A 15,115-nucleotide genomic window follows, 5' to 3' on the forward strand; every position below is an offset into this window, starting at 1 on the left:
CCCTCTGTGCTCCTCAGAGAGGGGAAGAGGAGCCAGAGCTCTACACCCTCCCTCTAGTAATGGGCACCTCATGTACACGAGATGTCCCCAGGTAGCAAAGGACAGATGCTAACCCTTGTGCAGGACATGCAATTAGCGACATTTCTCATTCAGCTAAGACTACTACCAGGGTGCTATCCACGTCCATAGGCAGACTCATGCAGATTTGCCATACAGAATATTCTGAGTCCATCTTAGTATTATATGATGTGCTCTTAAAGTTACATCAGGCTGGTGGGACTACAGAGATATTGCCTTTTACCCTTTTACTTATTAATCTGGCAAGTCAAAATCCCAATAGGCAGCCCCCCTCCCCCCTCCCTTTTCACAAAACATCTGTTTTGTGGTACTCACCACATCTCCAGATTCATTTTTGACAGCAGTCCATGCATGACTGTCATTGCTCACCAGTACTCTGTAAGAAGTCACCCAGTTACTCCTTGAAAAAGACAAAGCAGCAAAGTTATTTTTTTCCATAGATAACAGTGACTGCAAATTGCATTGTAAAAAAGCTTGTAAGGTTGGAAACCCCACTTGGCACAGTCATACCCACACTTGGATTAAAAAAGTGACATGCAGATCTAGATTTAACAGATAATTAAGAAATGCTTAATTATTATTCTTAAAAAAAGAAAATAATATTCTAGGATTCCAGGATGTGAGGGAATACTGCTCTCCTTTCCTTTTCGGGATAAGCGGCTTATCTAGAACAGATATATTCACTCCAGCATTCAGAACTCTTATCCGTTCAGGCACAGAACACATTATTTCTGCTATTATCAGAGAAGACAGAAAAAAATAAAACCTCCCCAATGAGACGTCTGAATTTTAAGCAGCAATTTTTTCATTCACTTGTTTTCTATTTACAAGCTGGTTCCATTCCTTTGTACAAGCATTAGTCCTTCACCTGGCACCAATATTGAATAGTCCATAGCTTGTGAACCAGAGCCTGCAGCCATTCCCGGTTTTATTAGCAGTAGGTTGGAATGCAGACATAATTCTGCCTCTTCACAGCAGTCTAATTGATCACAGTACTTGTGCATTACTGCAATATAACAAGATCAGTCTTTAATAGTTTGATCTTTCTAGCGGTCTGTTTCTTGATTTACAGGAAAATCCCCTTTAATCTCAAAAGTAAAATCTTCATTCATACTAAGATAATACCTTGTCTGTATTCATCCAAAGAGGAGTTAGAGGAGAAATAAATGGCTGCTTCCCCTATTCTGAGTGGAGGTTAATCAATGTAGCTCATACATTGTCTAGGCATTTCCCATGGTAATGCGTATACTTCTATGGGGAAAGTAATAACCTGACTCTCCCACCATGAGTTTTTTTTCCTCCATAATAGCTAGTTTCAACAGGTAGTGGCTTGGAGGAGAGTCATGCCTCAGAGATATCTTTGTACTGTAAGGATAGTCCAGGATGTTTAAATCCAGTTTTCATGTATGCAGACTGGTCATCTGCAACCACCTGTCCTCTAGAGCATTCACTCTTGAAAGCAGGCTCTTAGCTAAGCTACATATTAAAGTTACTGAGAGTGAAACCTGAGTAAGGAAAGCTCTTGGGATTAGAAAGAACAGGGGCAATAGGAGAAGTTGTGAGAGAAACAACAGGTCGTATGGATCAGAGATACAGAAGGACCTGGAAGGACAAAACTTCTTGTTCTACCATACACATGCAACTATATGTACTTTTATTTCTTTTAAATAAGAAAAATATTAACAAGCTACTTATGAATGTTCACATATTGACTTAACTGTGCTTATGTTTAAGGGGGCAAATTAGCCTTCATGTGTTCTATAGAAAGTATGCAGACTTCCAGTGGATGTATAAGGGCGAATTCAGCAGCCACAGTATCAACACAACTTCACCCAGCTTTGTAAGAAAATACATTGATCCCCTAACTTCCTTTTGCAAAAAAAGAATGACCTTCAAATAACATTCAAGTCAAGGCATGGAAGCAGAAAATTTATAGCTTTAGATGTCCAACTCTTTCATTTTCTATCCCATTTGTATGAACAATTCATACTGAGGTCCAGACTTGAAATGACACAAAACTAAAGTGCTTAGTAGGATCTACTTCTGCATGCAATGTATTAGTACCCCGAAAAAGTGAAAAGGTAAATATGTGCTTTTGAAAGAACTGACTGAAATAATCCAACTGTTATACACTGGATCTGTACTTTGCAAACCTCTGACCATCCTTTTTAGATGAAAAGGTTTTGCACTTTACGTTATTTTAAATGGAAAATTATTGGCTACTGCTGTGCAGATTGAACTTTTATTGTACATAGCTTGTAATGAACACATTACTTCAATATTTGTTGAAAGACTTTAACAAGTTAGCAGCCCTTGAAAATACTTATTTTCTGCCTGTCAACAGAAGATCTCCTGGGGTAGAGGCTCCTCCTGAGGTAGCAGATCTGTGAAGTGCCATGCTGGCATCTCAAGTCTTTGTGGCTGTGAAAGAATATACAATAAGGCAGACAGTGATTCCAGTGCCCTACGCGAGTTCCCAGCAACTCTTGAAAAGAACTTTACTCTCTTCCCTCAACTTTGACAATAACATGGTAGTTGCACCAAAATATTTCACTTTCACTCACAAGCTGAAGGAAGGCAGATTTACATCTATCAAAGACAGAAAGGAAGAATTTCAGAAATGGCCAACATCAAACCTCCACGAAGAGAAAAAAAATTTTTCAATTGAAAAATAAAGCAAGCTTAAGAGCAAGACTAACAGGTTTAAACAGGTGAGGAGAAAGGGGTGTACATATTCAGTGCACAACAGAATTATGGACATTTTCAAAAATCAGGATAAACAAGCAAAGAGTCAATGTTACAAACCAGAAGACACCATTATTTCTGAATACAGAACAACAAAACAACCACACAACTAACTGCATAAGTAAAATCAGGACAAACAATGCATCCATATTCGTTACCTTACAGCTGAAAAAATATTCCAAGAGAATATCAAGACCACACAATAACAAGATAAAAATAGGCATTCTTTATAACTGAGAACTTTGTAAGAAAGTCACAGCACTTATACATTATTATTTTTTTTTTTTTAAAGAACCAGGTCAATTTACTGGCATAAGAAAATATGTTGTTGTTACACTAATGTTTCCCAGCTAGGACTTATTTACCATATTTTAATTTTCTCATTCCATACACTCACAAAAGTTCAAACTTCTCCTGAAGGAAAATGTATACTAATCAGTAGTACACATAATCCATCTTGAGTGATAACAAGTAACATGCTTTTCAGAGGCAGTCTGCCAATTAAAATACAAATGGGACTTCATCCAATCTTGTATGGCTGCATTATAGAACGACTACAGAGGGTCGTGGGAGGAGATAAATCAGTGTGATGTATTAGGTCACACACCACAGACTTAACTGGGCTTGCCTGTAAGGAATAAACATCCCTTTTGCATCTGTTGAGCTGTAGAATAAACAAGCCACAGGTGACCAGCTCCTTCTCCCACTGGCACTAAATAGCAAAAGTGCCTCTACAGGTTTAAGTTCCCCCTCCTTTTTTCCCCCTACATGTCATAAGGAAATAAAAAGCTTCTGCCACTTTTAAGGAGGTTGCTGTAAATTCGGTCTCCCCTCAAAAAAGGAGGTCTTCTGCCTTGAAATTGCATTCCTGGCTGAGTGTCTTTAAACCCCAGACACTTCTACAGATCCAGATCAGCAGAGCAATATTTACTTAAATCTTCCTGAAAGCTGCAGGTTTTCCATCCATGTGCAACAAGGGAGGGCTGATACTTCCAGGGAGCAGATCAATGCGTTGCACATGCTCGAATCAACAGCCAGCCTGTTTACAGCAAGCACAGTGCTTCCTGGAATTGAAGAGTTTAGTTCTTACAGGGTGTCTGGTTTGTTCACGTGTACACAGAAATGTAAAGCTTTCAGGGAAACCCATCACAAAGAAAAGCCTTGTGCCAGAAGTAGTACTGAGGAATGTCATCTGTGTTGTTTTGTTAGTGACAAAAAGATTCATCTCATTGGGTTCTGGAGTTGCAGACACCAATTTCTGCAGCACATCACACAGGAAACCCTTTTTGGGCCCCATCAACATTGAACAATAAAACCACCTAAGGAAACTTGAAAGATAAGTATAAAGTTTTACAATACTTAGGATGTCCCTACAGTTGTTATAGAGAAGCTCTTCTGAATTCAGTCTATAAAACTTCCCTGGACCTTACTATTATATTCCTGAGACAAAATACGCAGACTCTTGTTACGCAGTCAAGGAGACAGAACTCAGGGAAGAGACCTACACCAGCATTCAGAAAGGAAAAAATTAATTATCAAGGTTTTCTTGGTAGGAGGCTAGGCAATACAGAAGGTATAGGTTAACAGCATCTTTTCAAGCACCAAAAGTTACATCTAGTTCATCGCACTCTAGCACAAAGATGAGCTTAAGTGCTACCTACGTGATTTCCTCAGAATTTCATTTATGCTATAAAAAGATCACAAGATACAGATTTGACAGGAATCATTTGGATCCAGGTGTTTCCCATTAATAATCCTTTTTAAAAATTACGCCAGCCTCATCTCTCATAAGAGAAATTTAATTGAAAAATCTCTTTATCTTTAGCCAAGATTAATCAACTTGTTTCAAAGAAAGTAAATACAAAAATCAAAACAATTCCAATTCACTTACTGTAATGAAATTCTTAAAGTTATTTTCTATAATTAGTTGATTTTCATCTGTGATGCATTGTCATTAGATTATGCTCATTTAAACATTTTCAGTTCAGTTTCCCGTGATGTATGGAAGTGTCCAGCTTATCCATTTCCATCCAAAAAACGCAAGCTGAGGGAAGCTTAAGCAACTGGCCTATGGACAGAGGTGAAACCTGAATCAAAGCAGAGGCTTGAGAGCAGATCTCCTACAGCCTTTGCAGGTACTGAACTTAGGTAAGGACATCATGACAACAGAACATCTTTCTGCCTTACCTTCCTCAACATAATTCTCTTACTTCTTTATGTAAGAAACACTGATATCACAACGCAGCATAGCACACAGTGCTGAATGAGAAGCAGTGAAGAGATGCCAGGCAGTTTTGCTGCCTGACCTCCGGCAGGTGAGTACGTTAATTGAGACTTCTGACTATTTGGATATGGTTTTATTTCGTTTGAACAGGATCTGCTACATGCCTCTTTTAAGGCCAGGCTCCTCAAATATGGGAAGCTGAATAAGGAAAAAGTAAAATTATCTCAGGCTCTAAATATGCTTGTCCACATCACCAAATTGCCTCATGACTTAAGACAAATGAGGAAGGTTGGCAGGTGCCTGTCAGCAGAAGCTGGAGCCCACAGCAGCTGAGATGCTGGAGATGAGACTAGCAAGCACTGACAGAGTTCAGGCTAGCACCATCTACAGTGGACCTGGCTCCAGCTGACCATATTATTTTTGCTGCTGTCAGGATAACCTGATTTATCTGCATTATAAAACCCCAGAAATAATAGAAAATAGAAACAGACGGGCAAACAGATTTGTATCCTCCAATAATGTATAAACTGACATTCCAAAGTGGTTGAAACAGAAATCTCTATAGAAAAAAAAGTTAGGCAAATTTTAGATTAATCTCTAATGATGCAACAGAATCAGCATGCTGGCAATTAAATGACTTTCTGCTTGAAAAAGCAATCTGCAGTCTCTTGCAAATAAATATAAAACCATTAATATAATCTAATAACGTTCATGCAGATAACATTTTAAATCACCTACTACCCAACAGTTTCCAGAACAAACCAAGTCAAAAAATGCTCTGGCTAACCACAGGTAGCCCATCAAGTTTTACAAACTAATTAAAATAAATATGATTTAAGATATGGAGCTTGAATAGCAAGCAAGGGTGTTTTTTTAATAATTGAAATCTTTTAATATTTAATTTTTTAAATTGCTTCTAGCTGACTTAAATGAATATACTGCTGTGAAATCTGCTCTTCAGAGGCCTTGTGAAGAAAAGCTCAGGGCCAGAATTTCATTTGCTATGGATGAATTAAGCATGAATTTTTTCAAAAGCTCCCTTCTCAAGCAAGTAGGAACTGGGAACATTTCTCAATCAATGGTTGCTACTTACTGCTGAGTTTTTGAGATTTTTTTCCTCTGATTTTCTAACCTTCCTTGAAAATCCAGTTTCCTGTTGCTGTTTCATATTCGGACTGTAACAAAACCTGAGGGTCCCAGGCCTCTTGTGTGGGGTCAAAAACATCCTCTGCCCCTAAGATTTTACGGTCTTAACACCTACCATTCACAGGCCCCTCCTCACAAAGCGATCTGCATGCATTTGAAATCCTTCCTACACCAGACCTTCCCCTTTCATATCTTTTATACCTGCTAAACACAATCAAGGTGTTATTCCTTTTATTTTAAACCTTCCTTTGATATTTCACATTGTCCGTTTCTTTTTTTGCACCCACCACACCTTTTCATATTCGTTATATACTTGAGATAAATCCAAACTATACAGCCACTGCCACATCATGCATTTTTGTCTCCTGCTTGTGAACATTAAATTAATGGAAAATAAAAAGCTCTGACAGTAACCAGCAAATACTGCCATTTGTGTGCACAGCTGTGAGCATATTTAAAGCAGTGCTGAAAGGGCTCATGCCTACCAAGTGCACACAATACCACAACCAAGTGCAGCTCAGTGTGTGCAAAAGGGACACTGGTTTGGGAAGGATGCTCAGGTGGAAGGGAAAGCAGCAGCTGCCAGACAGCCATTCAGTAACCCCCCTGTGGTCACTCTCATTGCAATGAGTCATAATGCACGTTCAAAGATATAAAAATCAAAGCTGTGAATGATAAACACGTTTAAACAGTTGCCTGTATCCTATCTGGTGTATCCTTTTCCTAACTGCTTCAGCTCATTTGATTTAAAGCTTCCCAGTCTGGTTCTTTACATGGGAGTTAAGCTTTCCTTCATCTTCTGGACACCCCCAAGAGCCTCATTGCAGAGCAGGTTCTCTCCACGCAACATCGCCCTTTCCAAGAGCCGAGTGGTGGCTAACCAGCCAGGAGCACTCCTCGTGGGGATGGCAGTGACCCAGCCTCTGCACCGTGAGTCACAAAGTCCCCAGCAAAGCAGTCACAACTGGAGCACGAACACCGTGACAAATCATACCCACAGCAGAATGTCAGCAGTTCTGACATTCTTGTCAAGCAGAGTTGCAAAAGCATAAGTACATTTCTGGGTGCGCTTCTGCAGACCTTCACCCACGCAGGATCACTGGAGGTGGTCACAGAGCAGCTCCTAAACTTCAGGAGCAGACAGCGAGCATCTGTGAGAAGCACTGGGCTGTGTGCTGCACCTTGCACAGGGCACAAGGACCGAGGAGGAAAGTAAACCTAGCACAGGGAGCGAAGATAAGTAGATAGATGGAGAGCACTTGAGGCTGAAGATGCCAAAAGCTGACTGCCTGGGTACCACAACACAAAACCCAAGATATAGTTCCACCAAGCCAGAGTTAATGAAAAATATAGCTTATTAAGAAAGCCAGTGATAAACACCAGTATAGTAGGTAACTAATGACATTGATGTATCGAAGGAGCTTTTTTTTTTTTTTACACTGAATCCAGACTGTTGCATAACTCCCATCCTATATTTGATATGATTTCAGTGGATTTGGAGCAATTCACTCAGTGAGAGTGATTTCAGTGAGGCTGTAATAATCTCTGCAATCCTGTCACCCAGTCAGGGCAAATAACAGCTCACACTGATTTAATGCACCATAACTGCTCATGTCAGTACGCAGCAGCTGCTTTTTTTTTATTACAGGACTTGGATAAAACATTGAGACATTTTCACTGAATTTGCTGAAGTCTTTAATCAGAGTCTGTTTTAGCAACCTCTGCATGGTGACAACATTGCTTTGAAAGACAATGCCAACCATGGCTGCTGTTCTTGTGAACTGGACTGTATTTACAATTATCCCACGACGCTTTCAAAAGCAGCATTGTGCCTTTTTATCTTTTGCCCCTTCTTCCCATGTACAGTGCAAAATTGTTTTCTCAGATATCTGTAGCAACAACTTAAATACCAATGAGTATCCACTATGTTGACCCAAATGCTACTGTGGCTCCACTGGGATATCACTGCTTAATTCCTGATTATTGTAATACTAAAGACACTGATGTTACTTTCTCTCCATGAAGATAAAGTTACTATTTCTAAGACTATGACAGGCTGCTGAACTGGAAAGGAAGCAAGAAATTCTACCTTCCTGCAAGCAAGTTTATTAACTTGCAATCCTCTCATAATGACTGCCTATAAAAGTAAACCTCAGTTCTTGAGGAAATGTTAATGAATACAGAAGGTAGAAAGTGGGACAGCACATTTAGCTTGTGAGTAAAGAAAAAGCAGAATGGTGCACCACCCAAATTAGAAGTAAACTGTACTGACTTGAGTTTATCCTGTAGTATATATCTAGAAAGTACTGTTTGCTACAGACCTACAGTTCCCTATGGACAGTTTGTCAAAAGAGATACTGGGGATCATGGTGGGTTGCACTACATGTAGAACAACCTGAGAACATGCTATAGGAAACTGCAAATTATTCCCCTATCCAAAGATTTAGTACTTGTAGTTAGAAAGAATGTGATCAGACAAATAAATAAATTCTGCTGGATATTTGCTATCCTACATTGTATCACAAAGACAACAAACAAATGGCTCAGTAGGGTCACTGTAATGGTGTCTACACTACCTTGTAGTTAAAGTGTATCTCCAACAGCAATGAACAATAGTGGGCAGTTTAGAGGTGGGTCAGAACTATGATCCTGTGTCCAGATCAGGTCTCCCAGGATACGTCAGCCACCTGACAGCTCTAAAAAGCTGGCCAGGGTGGTTAAACAGAAGTTACAATATTGAGCAAGTGTGGTCCTAAATAAATTCAGGAAGCGTTAGAAAGAAATTTGTCCATTTAAGTGACTTTCTTATTCTACTGAAAAGTTGTTTCATACATTTTTACATCTTTACATACTAATAAGGACGAAGTTGTGCCCTGAAGAAATTATATAATGGATGAGGTCCATGGTCTGAGGTTCAAATCTTCATGCTTTGTGAGACTCATGTTTTACAGGAGCAACAGAATGGCATACCAGGTCTTCAGAAGAGGTATCAGATAAATTGTGTAAACTAGGAATCATCCCAGTCTTACAGCAAGGCACACAGACTAACCTCTACCCAAATCAGACTTGGAGATTTGTCACATCCCCATTTGTTTCCTTAAATTTAAAAAAAGTTTTTTTGTTGTTGTTGTTTTTCAAACCACTTTCAATATTTTCAGAAGACAAGTTCTTAAACTTATTTGGAAACAAGTATTTTGAATTTCACCTGCAAAATTCCAGAAATTTGCTTTAGAATTTGAGTATACTGCAGATGCTTTCACCCATAATTTTTCACATTGTCATTGTTATTTCATGACATGTAGTATTAGCACATAATTTAACATGTTTGAAAGATTAATTTTAATAAAATGCATCACAGATACTTCACAACTGAAATACTGCATCAAATTCTCTAATATCAAAACATCCTCTGCATTGAAACACTTTGAAGCATTATATTAAAGTACACATTGAGTCTATTTAGACTTTTCTCTTGATACAAGAGATTGTGTTATCAAGATTGTTTGGGTTGTGGGAAACATGTTTCTTCTGTTTTTTAGATTCTTGCCAAACTGCTAAGAGTGATTAATATTTTCTTTCCCTCTGTCAAAAGAGTACATATTTTAAACTATCACATCATTCTTCTAAACATGGCACAATTCCACAGTGATGCTTCCAGTGTCCCACTCAGTGTTGAACAGTTGTTTAAAGACACATAGTTCAAAAAAGTCAGAGATGTATTGGCAGAAATGGAGAATTATACACTATATTTCTCTCCCAAATATTCATCCGTAAACCCTCTGGTAGCCCAGCTCAATCTTATCTGCTGGCATTGTCAGTCTCTAAGAGGAGGACGTCCCAGGAATTTCTAAGAGATTACATCACTCACACAACTCCTCTGCAGGCAAACAAAGCAGTTCTGTAAAGAGATATCAATAACACCCTTCTATTAACTATGGGATATTCATAGTGAAACAGCATGGTAATGGCCAAAAGACACTGAACTCCAAATATACTCAGTTCATAGGAAGGAACTGATGTTCTGCTCAATTTCAAGGTGTTAGATCTTATTTATCCTGGCCCACACTAGTAACACTAGTTAGTTTCAGACATCATCAGTATAAAGTCAGAAAGGAGCCCTGTTTCTTGTAGCTGTTGCCCACTACCTCAGAAAAACAACATCTGCATATCTTCTGGAGAGTCTAGCCAGTGTTTGCTACTTACAATGTTAAAAGAGTGCTTTGCCATTTTGGGTTTCTCAAGAATGACTGAGGTGCCTGAATAGCTACAGCTATCGAGTCCACATGCTCGCTTTGACTGGTAAAAGGAAAGACTCCTCAAATTCAGGAGTTTTCATTCAAAGGCTGTTTCTGCTTATTACAGGAAGGAAAGAGAAAAGCAGAAAGATTTGCTTCCAAGTTACTGTCACGGAATTTGCAGCCACGCAGTTCAAGTACAGCATTTGACTTAGAAAAGTGTTTTTCTCTATAAAGGAAATGATTAAACAATTCAAATATTCATTACTAACCAAGCATGGTTTCCTTCTTTCCCTAGTCAGGTCACATGTGCTTTCAGGAGCTGCTTCCACACCTTGGCCTCTTCCTCCTCAGGGCTCTCATGTCTCAAGCTCAGGCCCAGGAACCCTGGGAAGGCAAGCGGAGCCACATCCCACAGGGGAAGGTGGACAATACAAAACAACTTTCCAAGTGAGACTGGGAGAGGAATAACTGAGGTGAAGCAGTGTCTGCCCGCGTAAAAATAGTGACAACCCCATGTATTTTTGTGTTCTTTGCATTATATCAAACATAACCTTTATTTCATCAATATCCTCCGAAGTTTTAAAGCCAAGAAGCAAGGTTGATGCAAAGAAACCATCACTCTTCAGGTGGAGTGGGCCATAAGCAAAGCCAGACAGCAGTTGCCAGAGCTTATATAAAAGTAGAGGGTTGTTCCCACCACCAGTAAACTAACTTTGGCTACAGCATCAGAAACGCCAGCAGAATCAAAGGCCATACTCCTAATTGCAGCCTTGCAATGAGAAGCAGTTACTTGCTGCAGCATTCAGATGGGTGTCCTCACCTCTCTTTCCTTCTCATTTTACACATCCTCATTAAGTCAGCAGCAGGAAGCTAAAGGGACCAGGAAAGGAATGAATCTGATCTAGGCAGAAGCTCAGAGAGGATTTTAAGTAAAAATTTCCATTTTGTTAAAATTTCCTTGTTCAATATGAAGAGAAAAAAATTGCTTTTCTAATTCTTTATCAGCATCACATAATAGCATTGGTGAACCTAAGACATATCCTAGCGCCTTGACTTTTATATAATGGTGGGAAAGACTCCAAGGCTTAAATAAAATCTTACCTTGGCTCCCAAGCTTGGCAGGTTTTTGCTTCTAATACAACACAGAAGAGAGGGCTGTTTTCTAGCTCTTCTACCTGAAATAAGCTTATTTTCCAATATATGTTTCTATTAGCTACAAATGCACTATATTCCTTTCACGTAACTTCATGAAGTTGGGAAGGTGCCTCAGGTAACATAATGGAATCTTTTTGTACAAACTCTATCATAAACACTCTTTTTTGATACCATCACAGCCAGTAGCTAAATGTAAGAGAAAAAAATGAATCTCCTTCATATCTAGTGCCCATTGTAGCAGAACAGCCACAGAAGAACTTGCCCACACCAATAGAAGTCCCACCAGCTTGCTTCTCCCTCAGCTGGCTTACAAAAGAAATTCACTGCATGCAGCCCTAAGAGTCACAAGTACCAAAGCTTTCAGCAGAGCCCCTGAATTCCACTCTAATACAAACTCTGCTCCACGCTCTCTAGGATCTCTACTGATGTCCATTTTCATTGTTCAGCTCCTGCCCACACCAGGGTTTCATGATTCTGCCTTTCCTCTCAGTTCCTTGACTGCTGGAGGAGTTGGGGAAGGAAATTACACCAAGATCATCTTTCAGATACAGCAGTAAAACTAATTCTGAACGCAGCCCGACATCACCCTGGGTACTACCCTCCCAAATGCTGAGAAACTGGAAACCCTAGGACAGCACTTTGGTCTGGATGAGGGCTCCACATATCAACCTAAACTCTATTGAAAATATGAATATCAATTTTGGTACCCCTATGAGTACCAAGTTATTTTTGAAATCTAATGTCTTATACACATAAGAAAAGAACATACGAACTAAACTGGTTTCATCTGTTTTATCTAGTGAAGGGAAGGAGAATGCGAGTTGGACTCCAAGGAAGCCACTCCCACAGCCAAAGCTAGGTCAGCAGAAACCAGGTTAGATGGAGGCCTCCATCTTGTCAGATCCTGACAAGAGAAGCCCTGTTTTCCAGGAAGCTAGTCCAGCTGAACCCATCTTTGCTCCTGCAAGGCAGAAGTGCATTTTTTCCCCTGCAAACCTGAGTAACAACCCCGGAGGAGCCTGGACCTGCTCTCCCAGCACCAACAGGAGCAACCACTCCTCCTGCCCACCAAATCTTCATGAAGGAGAGGGTGAAAACAAGAATGAAAAAAAACACACCACCTCCCTCCCAAACAAAAACAGACAGGCAGTGAATAACAACTATAAATAGAGCATCAAGTCCAGCTGTAAACTGACAATACAGCTGAACTGAAAATAGCAATACAATATGATGAAGCAGTGCAACAGTGGTGTTGATAGGAACAGCAATGTCAAGAGTATGAATATAGAAAAGACGACTTTTCTACAGTAATTATCTAACACAGAACAATGTGGAATAAATATAGAAACCCTATTGCCAAAAAGGCTCCCACACCAATGCTAAAAAATAAAATCAGAAAATTAAACTGCAGAAAATGTATTTTTTTCTTAACTGAAGTGAAATATATATATGATTTGCCTTTTACTATATGGCAAACCAATTTTCTTAATGCAAGAGCTGACCAGAACAGGTCTAATGCTATGCATCTCTTGCATACTTAGTCAAAAAGATCTTGCAGCATGAGCAGGGTTATAGGGTGATTTACTCACAATGTTGTTATAGGGTCATTTACTCACATAATGTTGTTAAACCCAACAAGAAGTTAATTGAAACTGAATTGAAGAAAATAAGCCTTCACCTTCAGTTCCTGTTTATGCCAGCTGATTGCTATATTCCTATACCAAGAATAATTTTCACCTCATTGACATTAGTTATATTATAGAGTAACCTGGGTACCTACAGTCAGAAGCAGATTACAAAGAAACGCACACAGCTCTGTGCAAAACATTTTTTTTCTACTGCAATACGTTCAGTAGATAACACGAAAAACAACCTGAAAGCTCACAAATGCTTTCAGCATTGGAAGCGGATGACACCATGGGAACAAACGTGTAAGACCCAGGCTACAAGTAGCTGGATTCCCCCTTCAGCAAGGGAACAAGAGAGCTGCCTTACTCATGGCAAGCACTTGTTCCTAAAACCTTCATAGCAAACAGGCTCAAATTGCATGGAGTCACCTGACCATCCATAAACTCAGCACTGCGCGATTGCTACAAAAATACTGCAGTCATCGTAAACACATTCTGCGGGTTTTGGTTATATTATAATTCCTCCTTAGAGCAAAAATGTAGGGATATAGAGAATTGTTTTTAACTGTTCATTTAAGAGTCATGTTTTAGAGTTTCACCAATTATTCCTTAGTATGATAAGCTAATCAAGCTAAATACTGGTGAAGAACTAGGAAGGTTAACACAAGCAAATTCAACAAGGTGAGTATAAAGGCATATAACCGGAGGGAATCATGTTGCTTCCTTTACCAGATGTGAATAATGACTACAGACATCTGCTACCTTTAAATTTGTGTTTTATGCCATACATAAACACTTTGCCTTTTAATGTTCCTCCATTCAGTACTTGACTTCATAAATCATCTTCACTCATTTATTTTCTTGAGAAAAGAAAACACCTCAACATGTACTCCTTGGTTTGAAAGCTCAGATCTCAGTGAGGAAAACCACAATGTACTTACGACCAGAGAGAATTCCTTCCTTGTGTGATGACTCCAGTGAATTTTGTTAGCCTTCGAGCATCTACTTCAATCCACTGAAATGGGTCATTTCTTCCTGCACACCAAGCACCATCATAAAAATCATTTTCGTTAACACCTGCCTGAAAAGAAGGCAAAACTGTCTTCATAAATCAGAACCAAGAAACAAAAGGTCTTTCACAGGAAAAAGGAAAGAAAACCTGAAGTCATCATTCATTTCATTTTCTCCTTTGGCTCCATTTTAAGACCCCTGAGACTGTCATTCTCCACAGCTACATGGAGAGACCAAAATATTTTCTTACTCAAAGGCAGGGAGAAAGAATTTTGCAAGTCCCTTCAAAAACTAAGAACCATTAAATATAAATTTAACTTAGAGAGCACAAACAGAACTTCAGTTCAGTCCACCTGTCTGTGCCTGTGGCATAACAGATCCTTTATCCAGAAGGAATTAGCCACATGGTCTTGAGAGTTATGAAATTCCTAAAGAAGAACAAAAAAAGCAGCAACAAAAAAACCAGCTCCACTCCATTTCAATAATGGTGAGTGAAGGAGCAACCTCTTTGTTCCACAGAAGAAGCAATGGAGCATGCAGGGCATATGAAAGCTGTAATACTGTTTTCCATCGGTTATCATTCTGAGAATTATTTCATTTTTCATCAGAGATTTTCAGGCCTTAGAGCAAATTAATGTCAAAGGTTAAGGATTCAGGAATGCCCAGTTCCCTGGGATATTCCAACTTGCATACCAATTTATACCCTAATTTGTGCTGGTAATAAACATCCCAAACACACCCCTTCTCAACATTTTCATAGAAGAAATAGCTGAAAGATATTTTGTGTATTCTAAACACACAAGAAACACTCAAAGAAACATGTCATCTGAGGTCTTCAGATATTTATCTTGTTGCTAAAGCCCAGGAAATGTTCTGCGCTAAGCTGGTTA

General features: G+C 39.3%; 1 protein-coding gene across 1 annotated transcript in view; it reads right to left on the bottom strand.

The window, feature by feature from the left end:
• CPXM2 (carboxypeptidase X, M14 family member 2) overlaps nt 1-15,115 on the bottom strand; it is a 75,184-nt gene that overhangs the window by 30,811 nt on the left and 29,258 nt on the right. Inside the window, exons 3-4 of the mRNA XM_080598681.1 lie at nt 14,156-14,295; nt 394-478 (exon numbers count right to left, since the gene is read on the bottom strand). Coding sequence (XP_080454807.1) covers nt 394-478; nt 14,156-14,295 — 225 coding nt within the window. The remainder of the gene's footprint in view (nt 1-393; nt 479-14,155; nt 14,296-15,115) is intronic.

The sequence above is a fragment of the Anser brachyrhynchus genome, assembly GCF_964034855.1.
Source record: "Anser brachyrhynchus genome assembly, chromosome: 6".
Classification (NCBI taxonomy): domain Eukaryota; kingdom Metazoa; phylum Chordata; class Aves; order Anseriformes; family Anatidae; genus Anser; species Anser brachyrhynchus.